This window comes from Podarcis pityusensis (assembly GCF_964106645.2).
Source record: "Podarcis pityusensis genome assembly, chromosome: 10".
Taxonomy (NCBI): domain Eukaryota; kingdom Metazoa; phylum Chordata; class Lepidosauria; order Squamata; family Lacertidae; genus Podarcis; species Podarcis pityusensis.
The window spans coordinates 37,826,372-37,843,383 of NC_138035.1; the positions used below are offsets into that span (position 1 = coordinate 37,826,372).

At 43.2% G+C, this 17,012-nt stretch overlaps 2 protein-coding genes and 1 long non-coding RNA gene across 5 annotated transcripts in view; 2 read left to right on the forward strand and 1 right to left on the reverse strand.

Annotated features, from left to right (window-relative positions):
• Window positions 1-3,500: 3,500 nt before the first annotated feature.
• Window positions 3,501-4,597, reverse strand: LOC308457575. The gene is made up of 2 exons (XR_013977011.1): window positions 3,902-4,597; window positions 3,501-3,817 (listed from the first exon to the last, which is right to left on the reverse strand). It is a non-coding gene; the product is annotated as an uncharacterized lncRNA (long non-coding RNA).
• A 108-nt stretch (window positions 4,598-4,705) lies between these two features.
• Window positions 4,706-9,172, forward strand: BTG1 (BTG anti-proliferation factor 1). Its single transcript, XM_080971532.1, has 2 exons — window positions 4,706-5,121; window positions 7,828-9,172. Exons 1-2 carry the CDS (start codon window positions 4,974-4,976, stop codon window positions 8,190-8,192), a joined length of 513 nt encoding a protein of 170 aa, XP_080827658.1. The 5' UTR covers window positions 4,706-4,973; the 3' UTR covers window positions 8,193-9,172.
• Window positions 9,173-13,051: 3,879 nt separating this feature from the next.
• The window catches only part of LOC308457563 (uncharacterized protein), a 280,871-nt gene continuing 276,910 nt past the window's right edge, over window positions 13,052-17,012 (forward strand). For 2 of the 3 annotated variants that reach the window (XR_013976973.1, XR_013976974.1), the window contains exon 1: window positions 13,052-13,868. The gene's annotated coding sequence lies outside the window, so the exon portion shown is untranslated. Of the gene's footprint in view, window positions 13,869-15,678; window positions 15,782-17,012 lie in introns of all 3 variants that reach the window. The other variant, XR_013976972.1, reaches the window with a different exon arrangement.

Consider the following 17,012-nt stretch of genomic DNA (forward strand, 5'->3'; position numbering starts at 1 on the left):
TGGAGCAAAAACAAACCAAATGCTTGGATATGGAGCTTTTTAAGCCTGGAAAGAGCAGGGCAAAAGGTAAGTGTGGATAAGCTGCTTTCCTAGGAGTAAATCCCTTTGAACTCAATGGGGCTTACTTGTGAATAGATGTCTAGGGTTGTACTGTTAATCGCTTTCAGCCCTGATTCTATTGATTTGTAGCCAGTCATACCCCTTCTCATCCATTACTGACCTGTCCTTTCCTCAACACAGTTATATTACAGTTGATGATTAAAACATCCAGCGATAGTGAGTTCTAAAGGTCAGGAGTGTTCTTTGTGAACCTATTTTCTTTGTTCAGCCATCACAGAATATATCTGTTCTGTGATGTAGCAGCAGGCTTTCGATCTAGGAGTATGACCCAGGGAAAATTAATCACTTTTAAGTCTTATTGATTTCAAGGGCAGAGTTGCTCAGGTTACCTTTCGTTGGGCCACTAGCATTCTAGCTTTGTGTGTTCATGACTTTAAAAAAATGGACTAGCAGCCTGTCTCTAAAGAGTTGGCCGATAAAATTCCAATCAACACGTAAAGTTCAGCCTCCTTGGGGTCCACATGGAACCTCCAAGATCGAACCTGAGGCTGTATACCACGACAGATTGGTTGCAGAGGAGCAGCAACAGTAGGAGAGGGCTTCTGCCTTTATGCCCTGCATGCAGGCTTGTGGAGGTAGCCAGTTAGCCACTGTGGGCAGTAGGATGCTTGAGTATGACGCTGCCTGCAAATTCCCAATGAAAAGGCCGCCCCAGATGTCAGCACTCTCCATGGCATGCATGCATGACATCAGCATGCATGGTGGCATGCTCGAGGCATGCTGACGTGTCATGTGGAGGCCCTGTGATGCAAGCATGGCCCATGGCATGTGCACATGGCCCTGCAGAACCTTTGGGGGTATGGCCCTTTCATTGGGAATTGGGGGGAGCCATGGTGCCCTGGCCCCCCCTTCCCAGGACCCTTGCTGCCATTGAACCCAACGTGTTTCGATTATACACAATTTTGGCTTTAGACACGACCACAGAATGTAACCCCTGCATAAGTTGCAGGCTTGCTGTATTTTAAGGGCATGGTCTGACCCCACCTGTCCAAAGCATAATCAAAGATGTATGTACATGCCAGAGCTCAGGAATGCCCTGCTGATCAAGCAAGGTTCAACTGCAATAATAATAATAATAATAATAATAATAATAAGGTACTTCACTGAGAGGCTGCATTTCGGCAGTTCACCACATAGGGCACTGCACCCAGACACAGTAGCTCATGCTGCTGCTCTTGATTTGCCTTGCCTCCAACTGTCTTGTGTCTCATTCTCACACCCACCTTCTCCTGGCAGAGAGATTAGGTAACCAGCACACTGTAGCAAGCAAAGCCATGCATGTTCCAAATGGCCTCTCCCCGTAGCTGCAGCCTTCCCAATGTAGAACACACCCCTTTCCTCCTCACACCATTCCTGCTGCTGGAGCTTCACTGCCTCGAGCACCCTACAAGATGCTCGGCTCTTCTCTCAGTTCAAAGCAGCTTGTGAAATTAAAAGGATACGTACTCTAAAAGCAAGTGGTCTAAAAAAAGATTCCAAAACCCATTCAACTCTCCCCAAAGTCAAGCTGCAACAACTGAACTTGACACAGCAGACAAGCAGCAGCAAAAGATTAAGGCGTACTCTGGCAGGCGTGTCGGAACAGGGAAGCTTATAAAGCCTAAGTGCCTCCAGGATTCAGCAGTGGCAAATATTCCCAGGGAAACCGATCTGGAACGCCAGGCCCATCAGGGCTGAAGATTTAGAAGGCCCTGCTTGGACAGTGCACACCAGGCTAGAGGCCTCTATGCTGACCCTTACACATGGAAGGAAATACAGTGGTACCTCGGGTTACAGACGCTTCAGGTTACATACACTTCAGGTTACAGACTCCACTAACCCAGAAATAGTGCTTCAGGTTAAGAACTTTGCTTCAGGATGAGAACAGAAATCGCGTGGGGGCGGTGCAAGGGCAATGGGAGGCCCCATTAGCTAAAGTGGTACCTCAGGTTAAGAACAGTTTCAGGTTAAGAACGGACCTCCAGAACAAATTAAGTTCTTAACCCGAGGTACCACTGTAGATAACGGGAAACAATATTTGAGGTATGGAGGACCTTGGCCAGAGATGGGGAAACTGTAGCCCTTTTTGGCCCCAACCTCCAGCAGCTCTAGCCAGGAAGGCCAGTGAAGGGTGATGTCCTGCAACATCTGGAGGTCTACAGGTTCTCTATCCATGACCATAGACATCTTGAGCTTTATAGATGTAAACCCGCACCTTAAATTGGCTCTGGAAGGGAGTAGATAGCCATCATAGTCCAGGTTTTAATATGCTCACTCCTTCACAGTAGTTATAAAGGCTTTAGAAATCCACCAATGAAGGGGTCATGCCTAGTAGGGCATTCCAAGGATGTGGCGTACCTACCTTAGATCTGATAAAAGATCCACCCCCTGCCCTGTTCCCAGCATAACAAAGGGCTGCTTGCCAAGGTACGTGGAATTACATTTGGAGGGACTGCTAGGATTATATTTAACAAGGGGAGCGCAAAATCCTAAATTAATTGGTTTTCCAACTCTATTGAGTTCTGTGTTAAAGCAATATGTATATTGGTACATTGTGAATAAAAAATTATAGAGAGATCATATAGGCCTACAGTGGGATTTAAAATACAGTTCTACATTGTCATCTGCTTTCAAAAATCTGATGACACACACAAGATTTAGCAAGAGTGTAGTCTTCCTGGCTATATTATAAGGTTCTGAGAGGTAATTCAACCTGGATTGTGTTCAGTCTGTTTTTGTTGCTGCTCCCCCCCCCATCTCCTCCATACAAAGGCGATTTCTCAGCTGACAGCTACCGAAGAGTTCGGATGAAGAAAAGCCTAATAAGGGCCTGTGACTCTTTCCTATCTGCAGATAACATGACACATTTCTGCTTGAGGAAAAGCAAGATGAAGATTGAAAATATGTTGACCCTTTGACCAGCAGAAATTAGTCCAATGAAAGAACCGATAAATGTCTCTCATGTTGTCTGAAACCAAATGCAGCAACAATAACCAAGCAATCATACTGCTGAGATGTTTCAGGCACAATAACACGAGTGTGCTTGATTTTTTGTTTTTCTTTATGTAAAGCAACTGTATCTTTTCTATGCTGTAATGCAGCATGATAACATAAAGCAGGGATGAGGATTATGAAGCCCTTAGAAAGGGATAAAAACCTCTGAATCCCAAGCCTGACCAGCCTCAGCCAGTGGTCAAGGATGATGGGAATTATGTTATAGGTTCTCAGCCCTGGCTTAGAGAGACCAGGCACCTATTTTTGGGTCATTTTCTTTTACACAGTATAGGGGTGTGTGTGTGTGTGTGTGTGACTTTACAAAGAAGAATGGCTGAATGAAGTCTGAGAAAATGAACAATTCATAAAATTTCTGTCTCATATAACTTACTGTGCAGACACCAGAACACAGCCTATTTTTTAATTTTTGTGGTGTGCAAAGAATGATTTGTTTAGGCTACTGCTGTGAAAGCATTAGATGACAACATGATCATTGATAGGTTCTAGAATACTATGATTCTATGATCTGGAGCACAGTTGTTTTCCCTTGTTATGAGGAAGTGTACCAAGTCCACCAATGAACGGTCAAGTGGACAAAGATGATGCCTCTTTAGTTCAAGGTTGGTTAACCTTTGATCCACCAGATGTTGCTGGACTACAACTCCCATCGCCCCTGACATCTGATCGTGCTGTCTGGAGCTGATGGGAGTTGGGAATCCCTGGCCTGCAAGCTGCAATCAGACTGGGATATATATATATGTATATATGCATGTATATATGTGTGTGTATATAATATATATAATCTTACGGGATCCATGTCTTGGGACGATGCCCCCTCCGTCTCACCTCTTTCCATCTACCAGTTAGAGCACCAAAAGACACTGTATTTGTTTACAATGGTGCTGTTTGTGATATGGCTGCAGGCGCCAGAAGCTTCCTGAGCCCTTCTCTCCCAGGCCTCGCCACATTCGTGACTGCTGCGGCTTAACGAAAGCGGCTGGTTTGCGAGCTCCCAGCTGGAGGTTGGGGGAAGGGGGGGGGGGTGAGACGGCAGCAGGCTCTGCAAAGGCCCTGCCGCGCCAGGTTTTGCCTCTGAGCAACCCCGGGGTCCTCCGCCTTCTCCCCGGTTCCGCGAACGCTTCCAGAGCTAGCTATGGATTTGAACTGAACCGGGGCGCGGATCAGTTGGACGTGAGCGGGAGCATGTGCGAGCGAGCAGGCAGCAGAGGACTGCAGATGCGCAGTCGGGGGAAAGAGGAGCGGCGGCCGGAGAAAGGCGGCTCGCGTCGTTTCTCCCTTCCGCGCTGGCTGAGGCGAGCGAGGCCGGCAACTTTGCGCTCGCTGCCTTGCGCGTCTCGAGGGCCAGACGCCGCGCTCTCGAGCAGCTGCTCCCGCCGCCGCTGCTGTTTTCCAGCCCGACGACGCAGCTCCTCTTTCTTCTTCTGCTTCTATTTGTTTACAACCGGGTGACATCACTCCTCCCCCGCGCCCCTCCGCTCCGAACGCGACGTCACAATGGTGCGATCCCCGGATTGGCCGCGGCGGGTTCTCAGCCGCCATTGCCGCCCGGACGTGGTTATAAAAGGCGGCGCACGCACAGCCACTTCCTTCGTGCCTCGTAGAAGGAGATGCTGGAAGTGCCTGCTAGTGCAGCCGCCGCTGCCGCCAGCCTACGTCACAGGGAGGCGGCTGAGGAGGGGGGCCTGCTAACTTAAAAGTCCCTTGAACTCGATCGCTCCGTCCCCCTTCTAACCCGCTCCTTTCCCGCCTGCTCTCTCGCCTCCTCCTCCGCTTCCCACCCCCCTTTGAGGCGGCCCCGTGTGCGCCCACCGTGCCCCCTTCCACTCAACGCCCGGAGCTGGCTACCCCTTGCCGCCTCCATGCATCCTGCCCTTTACACCCGGGCCAGCATGATACGCGAAATCGCCGCGGCCGTGGGCTTCATCTCCAAGTTCCTGCGCACCAAGGGGCTGATGAACGAGCGGCAGCTGCAGACCTTCAGCCAGAGCCTGCAGGAGCTGTTGGCAGGTATGGGGGAGGCAGCAGAGGGGGTGGGAAGGGGACGATTTTAAGTATTTATCTCTTCTCCGCCACCCGCCTCCTCCTTCTTATCTCCCCGCTTTTCTAATGCTGCCTCATCCTCCCTCTCCAGGTTTTGTTTCTCTTTCCATCGCAGCCTTTGGAGGAGCGGGGATCGCTGCCTCGATTGCATACTTTTTTCTTTGGTGGTGGTGGGAAGGGTGTTGTGGAGTTAATGACCTCCTATAAAATGTGCCGCAGAACGAGATGCATTTCGCATAAGACCAGGAAATGGCTCTCCCCACCCCCCACGCGCTTTCAAAAATCGGGATTCACGAGATTGTAGTGCGTTGTTTTATAGTACTATCGCAGTAACGGTTCCTTCGTGCTGTCCCGTCCAGAGGGCTGCGGGGGGGTGGCGCGTTTCCCCCTCGTATGTTCAGCTGCGTGCCTGGAAAGTCCCTTCCTTCCCTGCCTTCCTCTGTTCCTTCTTCAGTGTTTGTACTCAAGTTCACGTCATGCAGATTAGTTCTCCTCCCCCCACCCCCGGCCACGCATACACACACACACACACAAAACCCAGACACCAATCGCACTTTTACGCAGTTATGGAAATAAAGGCGGGGCGGCGCTATTCCCCGCCCACCACAGTGGTTATTTGTTTTACATGATGATTCGAATCCACATGAAGGTGATTTGGGTTGAGGTTCGGTAGTTACTGAACTAATTGGGTGCATAGGAGTTACTTTGCACAGCTGTTAGTATAAACGCGTGAAGGTTTGTTTATCCCGCTCATCTGCATCCTTTTGCTCTCGGGGACAGACACAAGTGGCCATAAGCTGCGTGTTTGTCTCTTCGGAAGGAAAAGCTCCTTTGCAGAAGGAATCGGTTTCCTTCTCTGGTCTGTGCTGGGTCCGAGGGTGGTCCTATCAGCTCTTTGTGTTCTGTGCCCCTCAATTGCAGACCAAGGGGGTTGCTGTAGCCATAATCTTTGCACATTTGGAGACTAAGAATCCTATTTATTTTTCCTCCTGGTTTCTTAGGGAAGGGATTTTTGTCAACACTTCATCTCTGTGGCAAGGCTGTGGTAGTGAATAGTACCGTTTACCCTTTTCTGCTCATTTGGGGGAGTCGTTCGCTGCGAACACACATTTACATGGAAGCAAGAACCAATGAACAGAAAGGGGACTTGTTTCTACGTAAACATGTGTGGGATTGTGCTGCTAGTGTCCCTTTTCTACCTCAGCTGTTCTCCAAGCTGTAGTGGGAGCCCTTTTTCCTTCTCTCCCTTTGGTGGCTGCTGCAGGGGCAAAATGCCATGCTAATTCCTGCTGCTGCTTATCCCACAACATACAGCTGCCCCTCATTTTCTTTTTGCTTTGTCTTAGTGTGCTTTCTCTTCATTGTACTTAGACAAAGAAATGCCAGCAAGGAGATTGTAATGTAGTAATTCAGTATGATGTGGTTAGGTTCTGTGTGTACATTATAAGACTGGGTCCAAGATGCTCCTTGAAGTACATTTATCATAACAATAAAACAACCTACATTGGACTTGGCTGTTATTCTTTTGCATATTTTTTAAAAAAACAAATAACCCCACTATTTCTAAACAGTAAAAATGGTTCAGAGGAAGAAACAGCCCTTCTAAAGAAAACGACCGTCTTATTGGATTAAATGCATCTTACTCTGAGTTGCTTACTTGGAAAGGCTCCTAAGCACAGTTCTGGAAATAATAGATAAATAAAATGATGGGTAGCATTGGAAGATTTTAGTTAAAGCAGTTTAACCTACTGTAACAAGATTCCTGTTCTAATGTAAGAGCAAATGTTGTCCTGCTGAGAATAAATACCTAATCCATACATGTAAACATATGAGGATGAGTCTAAATTTGAGCAAAACATTAAGATTATTGAGGGAAATGTCAAAAAGTTCATTTTTTCAAAAATCAGTCACCCAGTGTGTTTCAGTAATAATAGACTCAAGAGATGGCAAACCAATTCTAAAAAAGAAATATGCATAACTTGCCTATCCCAATTGTTAGGAACCCAGAATTCTGGAAAACTTATAGCCAAACATATAGGCGGTGTGACACAGTACTTAGGACACCTCTTTGTTTAGCACTGCAGGCAAGGTTCCACTTCACATGTTAGAATTTCATATGTGCATATTCTTACTTGGTTATGGAGAAGGTTGCACAAGTCTGTGATATGTTGCACACATCAGGAAATAGATTTCATGCTTCTTTCAGATGTGTATTTATGGTACAGCTGAAAAAAGATGTGGGAGAATATTACTGCATTACAAACTACACATAATGAAACTGTGAAGAGGCCTTTGGATATATACTCAAGATTCTCCCCCCCCCAACCCCCAAATTGGTTTTATCGCCCTACTTTGAAGTGTCTAGGTGCCCAATTACATGTTTTTCTCACCCCCATTTGTGGAGGGTATCATTCAGTACTGCTTTTATACATGCATAGGCAGTTAAATGTGCCTTTAGCTACAGTGATCAAAATACTTGGTTTCTGTTGAGCCTGTCATTATTTTCCAGGCCATTGAATATTCATTTTTGCATCTGTGTCGTATTTCTCTCTCTCCCCCCCCCCCCATGCTCTTGTTCTAAGCTACCATTTTCAAGCGTAATAACACAATTACACACATTGGTTACCTGAAGAGCAAAGTATGATCTTTTGTTGCTTTCATTTTGTTCTGTAGAACACTATAAACACCACTGGTTCCCTGAAAAGCCATGCAAAGGATCGGGCTATCGCTGCATCCGGATCAACCATAAAATGGATCCCTTGATTGGGCAGGCAGCACAACGAATTGGACTCAGTGGTCAAGAACTGTTCCGGCTTCTTCCAAGTGAACTCACTCTCTGGGTCGACCCTTACGAGGTATCCTATCGCATCGGAGAGGATGGCTCAATCTGTGTGCTGTATGAAGCCACACCAGCAGGAGCTAGCCAAAACAGCACCAGCATGCAAATGGTAGACAGCAGAATAAGCTGTAAGGAAGAACTCCTCTTGGGCAGAACCAGTCCCTCCAAGAGCTACAATATGATGACTGTATCAGGTTAAGATAATAGCCTATGGATGGATCATCTTATAATGGATGGATAAAATTTGGTTTTTACTTTGGGTGGGCTCCTCTGGGGATGGATTATGGAATTTAAACCATGTCACACCTGTGAAGACCTGGCACAAGATAGAATGGTAAACTTTTATTTTATAGTGGCAGTGCCATAGTTTCGACAGTACCTTTCAGTGATTTAAATAGCCTGTGAGTAAAGATGATTGCTTTATTTCCTAAGGTGTGAAGTTGTCCAAGGAAGGCTGCAGTTTTCTCCCAGATGTCTTGCTTAATTTTTTTTCCATTTTTTTTGAAAAAACGTCAGTTTTCAGCCTAAAGCTATAGCTATAAAATTTATTCTCTGCAGTAAATGTTGCAGAGTAAATTTGCACTATTGACATTTTTAGGGGAAAAAAATTGTTAACATTTTTGGCAGCTCAGTAACAAGACTTGTTATGAACATGGTAGTACTGGAAATTTTATCTGACAAGACTTTTACCTAGCACTTAACAATCTGTATAAACTGTACATAAGTCACACTTGGTGAGCATGAACTGGGGGAAATGGTCAGATCTCTGTATATTGGCCTTCAAAGTAGCAAGTGAGCAGGATCTGCTATGCCAACAGGCTTGAGAGAGACCATATAAAGACACTGTCTGAACTGTGGTGTGTTTTACCAGCCAGCTATCTGTACATTTGCTAGCTTGTAGTTTTCTAAGACTGAGTAAACCTCTTATTTTTAGAAAGTGGAGGTCTGGTTTGTAATTTCCTTGTACTTAATTGGGTAAAAGTCTTTTCCACAAACCACCATCTATTTTGTGAACTTTGTTAGTCATCTTTTTTTTTTTTTTTTTGGTAAATTATGAACTGGTGTAAATTTGTACAGTTCATGTATATTGATTGTGGCAAAGTTGTACAGATTTCTATATTTTGGATGAGAAACTTTTCTTCTCTCTATAATAAATTGTTTCCTATCTTGGCATTTTAATTTAATCTCTTGTCGTGCTTGCATAGGATCAGTTTAAATTATTTTTAGTCCTAGTAGACTCTCATGTTTTGTAAAGGATGGGAGCACTTGAGGTAGGGGAGAGCTTGATAAAAGTTTTGGATGGAAGAAGAGGATCATTGGGTATAAATGTTTGAGGAGCCCAGACCATACATTAATGTATCACTTTTAACACCTTTAAAAATGGGCCATAACATGGAAATAATGCAAGGGTCCAATTATTCCTAAATATGAGGAAAACATGCAGAACGACCAACAGACATGCAGAACAACCAACAAACGAGCAGTGAATAAATCCTGCGGATCAATGTTTACATGGTTTCCTGATGAACGAGGAGCTAGCAAACCATTAAAACGAAAAAATAAAAATAAACCTCATTTCCAACTTGACGGATGCCCAGCTCAATTGGTATTTACTAGGATCAATGTCACACAGCCCTTAGGAGCAGGTTAACCACTCAACAGAAAGGTTGATTGCCTTTTGCTTTTCTTCAAACACAAGATTCTCTTAGAGTTCAGTGAGATGGGATCCAGCAAAAGGTATGTATCTATGTTTTTCTTTCCCAACGATAGGTGTTCTGGTGCTGGCCTGATGACACTAAGGCAGACATCTTGGGCACTTTGCTTGGAGGTAAGCAGGACTTCCAAGTAAATGTGTGTGGAATTGGGCCAAAAGTCTGAATTTATAAACTTGTAAATAGAGCTTGTATTCTGCAAGTTTATATCCTTTTCCTGGCTGCTGATGAAAATGGCCCTTCCCCTAGTCCATGGCTGGTTTCAGTACCTGTCTCATTCATCTGCGTCCATCCTATATGGCTTGGCACACTACTAAAGTATTTCCTATTGTGGGAGGTTCATGTAGTATGGTGTGCCTGCTAAATCTAAAAAAATGTCCCATTTTAGGGCTAGTAATATTGGATTACCTCCATACCAAATTGTTACTTTATGACTTTTAGATGAGGGATGGGGTGAATCTCTCTCTCCAGATGTTGTACTACCACTGATTATGCTTGTAGATGATGCTAGGAGTTACATCATCTGGAGGACCAGAGGTTCTGTTCCTGTTTCAGACGTACCCTAACAATATTGATCATAACACTGTGGGAAGTCCAAGGCTGTTTGCATTAGGAAATCTATTAGCTTGGATTCTGTAAGCAATAGGCATAGTCCCAGCTTCTGAATTATCCACCCTTTCCGAAAAACGCTGAAGGGTGGTCTGAACTCCCACAGCTCATCATTTGATATTATGTGTAACTTGCTTTCCTCAACTTTGAGTTCTTGCCTCTGAGGTAAACTAAATGTCCTGCTTCAAGTGAGATTTCTAGTAATCTGGGTTTCTTGGACCCAGTGTATACCACACTTCAGTTTCTAAGTGGTGGAGAATGTGTCGCCCTCCATACATCACTGGACTAAAGTTCCCATCGTCCTGATTATTGGTCATGCTGGCTGTGGCTGATGGGAAGTGCAGTCTAGCAACATCTGAAGGGCCACATGTTCCTGAACCCATTCTAAGTTTTGAGGAAATGCCATAGCCATCTGTAGAGATGATGCACTTCATCTTCTTGGCTGAGGGTTATTGTTCACTTAAGCACTACATGAATGCCAATTATCCATGGCCAAGCTACGCTGGAAAGCAAGTTCCTAAGCACCTGTAGAAGCTGAATTATGACATGAGCTTGAAAGCTACATTTTCATGATCTCGCACACAACTTTTCATTAGCTTTAAAATGCTTAAGCCTGGTCCTTTTCAGTAGTGTATTATTTCTATAAAGCTCTACTGATTTTAATTGTAGGCAACAGTGAGTGCCACTCTTTCCTAAGCAATTAATAAATTAATTTCACTTTACCTGAAGGTCATAGTAAAATTGGGCTAGAGCATTACGATCCTTTCATATAGGGAATGAACACTGTCACATGAGCCTTTTGGCCTTCATAGGTCCAGCTTCCTATGTGCTTCTTGTCTTTGAGTGTAGTTATTATCAATATTTTTTTTTAAAAAAAACATTTTTAAAATATGTTGGCATTTGTCTTGGCAACTCTTTTTTAATTTGTGCATGGGTTTTAGTTGCTAAGTAGGTCAGCTGCTAGGGGGGAAAGGTGCTTTTCTGATAACACTGAAGACAGCTGCTTTATGTAAACAGTTTGCATCTTCGGTGAGCCAATGCTTGCTCTGAAACCTTACTTATTCGAAACAGCTTGAAAGATTGCAAATATGTGGTTGCACTTAAGCAGAACACATAACCCCTTTTGGAAAAAAGTAGTAATTGAAAGTACATTGACAGTGGTTTCCTGTGACTGAAATACTATTTTGTTTCGCAGCTTCCTTTTTTTGCGCATGAAAGACTTGCAGATGCAGCTCTGCTTGATCTAGCATGCTTATGCTTTTCTCTTTGCTTTTTAACCAAGCTTTGGAACCTGAAGCATTTGGTTGCCTTCATGATGTCAGTTCTGGCAGTCATGGAAGCAATATAAGTCTCGTCTTTTGTCAGGTTGGCTGCTTGTACACAGTGGCTGCTACACCTGCTGCAGGAGGCTTATTTGTGATACTGAATTTGGAGCAGGCCCTGTGTGATGGCTAACATTTTGAATCCTTTTAAGGCTTGGGTGACTTTGTTCATGACCCTTGTTAAGAGCTTTTGCATAACTTGTAGAGCTGACCCTCACTTTGTCTCTCACAGCTTGAGTAAATATTCCTCTTGACTACAGATCTTACCAGCAGCATTTTAAAAAACCAGTAACAAGGCATTTGCATTTAAAACAAACAGCTTTTGAGACTGTCAAACTATGTGGTGTATAGTTGCACAGAACCTAGTCAACCACAGGAAAAGCTCATCTGTTATGCTGAAGAGTAGTGCCACCACTATAAAACTGACTTTTGGACCAAACATTAGCAAAATAGTATAATTCTAACCTGCAAAGTTTGTTGCAGTGCAGTCTTAAATTGATCTCACAGGAATACTGAGAGGTAGACTGCTGTTAACTTCTCTCCGATGCAGAAATTCATTCTGAGAGGAAGCTTATTAACACAAGGTGACCCAGCAACTTCAGAGCTGAGGGAAAGTGTGAAATGAAGTTGTGCAGGGATAGGTAACATGGAGCCCTCCAGGTGTTATTAGGCTACAACTCCCATAAGCCACAGCTGGCATAAGTTTTACTTAGCCAGATGACTATATATGCATAAATATTTATATGAGTACAATAGTTCTAAAGGAAAAGTCATACTTTATTTCTAGGTGATGGATATTTATATGGCAGCAGGCCTAGCCTTAGAGGTACCGATTTTCTCACATAGGAGAGTGTTCTAAGGTGACACCAATTGTAGTTTTCATATATCTGCTTATAGTAAAAAATAAATATGTGGCTGATAAATTGGACCTTGTTTTCAAATCAAATAAAAACCCTTTGATCAATTGGCTAATCAAACATGGCAGTCCTAATAACAGTCTGTGTTCATAATTCAGTGATGATCTACCCCCTATTTTCTTCTTGTTTGACTTCAGAGTCAGTTTAAGGGTGCAATCCTATACACACTTAACCTGGGAGTGAGTTGCAATATATTCTGTGCAGACGTGTACAGGATTGAACTGCACATGTTTTTGGCAGAATAAATAAAGCATCCTGTTATGCTTTTGAGGCCATTGCTGCTGGAGCTCAGTCTAGGTGAGACAGTTGCTTGTTTTGCTGCCTCATAAACATAAGAGACAATATTTGTTTTTTTAAAGACTTATTCAGTCAATGGATCAGTATTTAGTTTCTAAATGGTAGCCTTTAAAGCAGAATTGGGCGTCTTCCATATGTTGTTAGAACCCAACGATATAGATATCGAGATATCAAATTTTATTGTTTTTCAATATCAAGAAAAAGAATAAAACCCAACTACTATCTGCTTCATCCAGCATGTGCAATGTTCAGAAATGATAAGTTTTGTAGGGCCACAGGCTCTCCACTTGCCTTAAAGCATTAGAACTCTTATCCTACCTGTTTGGAAAATAATATTAAATATGTCTTTGTGAGGTAGCAGTGGATATTTAGACCACAGAATGTTAGATGACACAGTCTTACCAGACTTTGTGCATGGCTAGAGGACAAATTATGACACTTCTGAAATGTCCATTATGAAGGGAGGTGACCTTCCTTAGCCACTCTCAGCTAAAAGCTGTGGTTAGGTTTTTTTCCCACTGCTAAAACTTCAGTAATAGCCTATCCTTTCTCATAAACACAGGTAACTGCCAGAAACAAGTCAGTTTTAGCATCTGTGTGTTTGGATGTGTAATACATCTCCTGCCAACTGAGACTTCCAGGCAGTTGAGGTAACTAAGAGGCCTGCTGTTTCTGATGCCAGTGCTCAAAATGGTGACTCACCTCTTCAAACGAGAGTTGGGCTTAGAAATGGTTTGAAAGCAAAAGGCATTTTTTTGAGTTTCGTTTACAAAACACTCGCTTTAGTTTATCAGTCTTTGAAATACCCGGCCCACTTTTATGTTTTCTTTTGATCCAAGCCCTAAATTTTAGGGTTCTAGTGAAAGTCTCTTTCTCTGTTCAGCTCAGCCTATTCAGATTTTGGTCTTGAGGGAGTTTTTCTTCCTCCCCCCCCCCCCCACTTTATGGCCAAACAGCTTGCCACACATTTCCAGGCAGAAAATGAGGCTCAACGCATGCTGAAGGACAAGTAGTCACTGTAAGTGATTGAGAATTCATTTGATAGCGTGGAATATGTATCTTGATTTGTAATCTCTGGAAACTGATCCAGCAGTCGCTCTTTATCCAAGCTGAATTAATCCTGAATAATAAGCATTTAGAGTTTTTATAAATGCCCTCTAGACAGCACACAAAATAATATTTTATCTTAATAATACCTCTCAAATCTGTGGTGTGTGAACTATTATTCCTTTTTTATGTATTTTATACAGAAGTCACTGGGAGATTAGCTCCTCCATATTCATGCAATTGTGAATGTGAATCCTGAGGAACGAAGTCACCGTGTAGTGACTAGTTCATTTCAAAAAATAGTTGTTGGCCTTTCTGGACGCAGCAGGAACAACTGTACATTGACCATTTCCCCAGGTCTGCAGTCCACCGTTGTTTGTTTGCTTTGTAGGACTTTTGTTCACTCCTCATTGCTGTAGTTCATAGTTGCAGGTTCTTTGGTGTATAAAACTTGGCCTCTAATGAACTGGCAATGTTATCGATGTGGCATGAATAACTTACCAGGACTATAAGAGTTGGTAATGAGGAATTAATAGGAACTAAAGTACAGTGTTTCCTGACGGCTAATTATGACTTTTCAACTCCCACAAATGTGATATTGCATAAAAACATCAAGGTAGAAGGGCAAGACTTGCAAAATCAGTGAAATGGACAAGCATACAGCTGGGTTCTAGGTGAATTCTCTCTTTGCCATGGTTTCTTGAAACTAATCAAATTTCCACTTTGTGTCACTCTCATAGGACGTTAGGGAAAAGTTTAAAGTATGTTAAGTTTACAGTTAAGAGTTTGCGATTGACAAAAATAGATTGTAGGGATAAATAACCAGACCAAAAGCAATAAGAAACTGTGATTTATTAATGTTTAAACTTGTGACAGAAGGTTTTTTGTTTTTTGTTTGTTATACCTACATTCCAGGGTGGTAGCAACTTCGTGTGAGAAGCAGGATATTAAACTAGCAGCTTTAAAATATTATTTATTTTATGAATCGATTCCCGTAAAACATCCCAAAGCGATTTGACAATTGAAATGTCAACAATAAAAACACACATAAAAACAATTTAAAGTCCAATACAGATAGAAACATTGGATTTATACCCTAATTAGTTATGTAGCAACCACACTGTATACACAGGATCTGGGGGCGCTTGGGTGCAAGGTGACTTTCAAAGCCAATAAGGTCAGATACTGTTTAGCTTTGTTAGCTACGGAAACAGAGAGCAAGCTGCAGCTGCACACATATAAACAGTTAGCCATTGCTAGACCTCTGTTCAGGCAGACCCATCTGCTCAAAACATACAGTTGAAAAATGTCTGCATGGAATGCTCTTAAATTTAGGACAAAGCTAATTTGCCTTTAGGGACGCGGGTGGCGCTGTGCGTTAAACCACAGAGCCTAGGACTTGCTGATCAGAAAGTCGGCGGTTCGAATCCCCACAACGGGGTGAGCTCCCATTGCTCAGTCCCTGCTCCTGCCATCCTAGCAGTTGGAAAGCACGTCAAAGTGCAAGTAGATAAACAGGTACCGCTCCAGCGGGAAGGTAAACGGCGTTTCCATGCGCTGCTCTGGTTCGCCAGAAGTGGCTTAGTCATGCTGGCCACATGACCCGGAAGCTGTACGCCAGCTCCCTCGGCCAATAAAGCGAGATGAGCGCCGCAACCCCAGAGTCGGTCATGACTGGACCTAATGGTCAGGGGTCCCTTTATCTTTACCTTTAATTTGCCTTTGGATTGTGCCCATTGTATCTTAACAGATTTTAGTTCCAATGCTACTATCTTCCTCAGGCCCAGCCCACCCATAAGGTGACTGCCTCAGGCGGCAGGATCCACATGGGCAGCAGATCTTGATATAGAGCTTTATTCAAGGCCAGCCCACCAATGAGGCAAGGTGAGGTGACTGCCTCACATGGCAGGATTCATCGGGACAGCAGATCCAAAGGTCAATCTTTCTTTCCCCTCCCCTTGTTCCTGATGTAGCTATTCCCTGGCGGGGAGGGGGTGTTATTGTGAATGGTTTTGAATGGTTTATGTCTAGTGGGCACAGTCCCAAGAACTATCTGAGGCATGCTCTATTGCTGGTAAAGCATATCAGCTATATCGTATCTGGCTTCTCATATCATTGGTCAAATATAATATCTATACAAAAATAAGTTTAAGGAAGATGTTAAAGTTTTAAGCAGCTTATTTCAGTGCAGTAGCTTCTTGAGTTCTTGTTAATCATGGCTCTATGGATGTCTTTAAAAAATAATTGTCCTCTTCCTGTGGAACTCTGAATGCAAGTAAGAATAGTGCATCTGTGACATTATACCACTTTACATGCATTAGATTTTTGACTTTGCAGAATCAGCAAGACATAGGAGTTTAGGTACAGTGTACGCGCAACCATCACACATGCATTAGGTATTCATTGCCACTGTTTGAATTAGGCCTCAGCAAGCGAATAGCAGGGCATTTTATAAAAGGTGAACTTCAGCAGCAGTATAAGGTTGGGACATTGTGTGTGCTTGTTCACAGTGAAAGAAACTTCTGTCTTCTAGTAATCATCCACTTGACCTCTAATCCTTCAACTTGTTTGTGTACCCTTTTACAGGTATTTGGCTTTCTGTTTGGGTCATGGCCTTTCTTAACACTTTTTCCTCTCAAATGTCAGCATTTGACCTGTCGTCTCAGCTTGTTTGACGTAAACTAGAATCTGGATTGTTTAATCTTATGATGCTTTGTTTTCATTCTTATAATATTGAATCAAAGCAATTATTTATACTGTACTTACTATAGATAATACTTTACGTTCATCCAATTCATCCTGGGAAATAGGCAACTGTTATTTCCCAGTTTGCATAATGGCAACAGAACAGAATATGATTCGGTGTGAGTTTGTGGCTCAGCAGAGGTTTGGACTCTGATGTATTTACAACTTCTATCACAATCCTTCACAGGTTCTTGACAAGTTGGTAATAAAATTGGCATTTGTACCACATTGTATTTTAACTTGGTTTGCATTTGGCCTTTCTGGCTGGTCATGGAAATAGTTTTACCACAAACTCAGATAATTAAATATGTTTGTTAAAATGCTTTTATTCTGTATTCCCACCCATAACAGAAAGTCTAAGGTAGCTAAC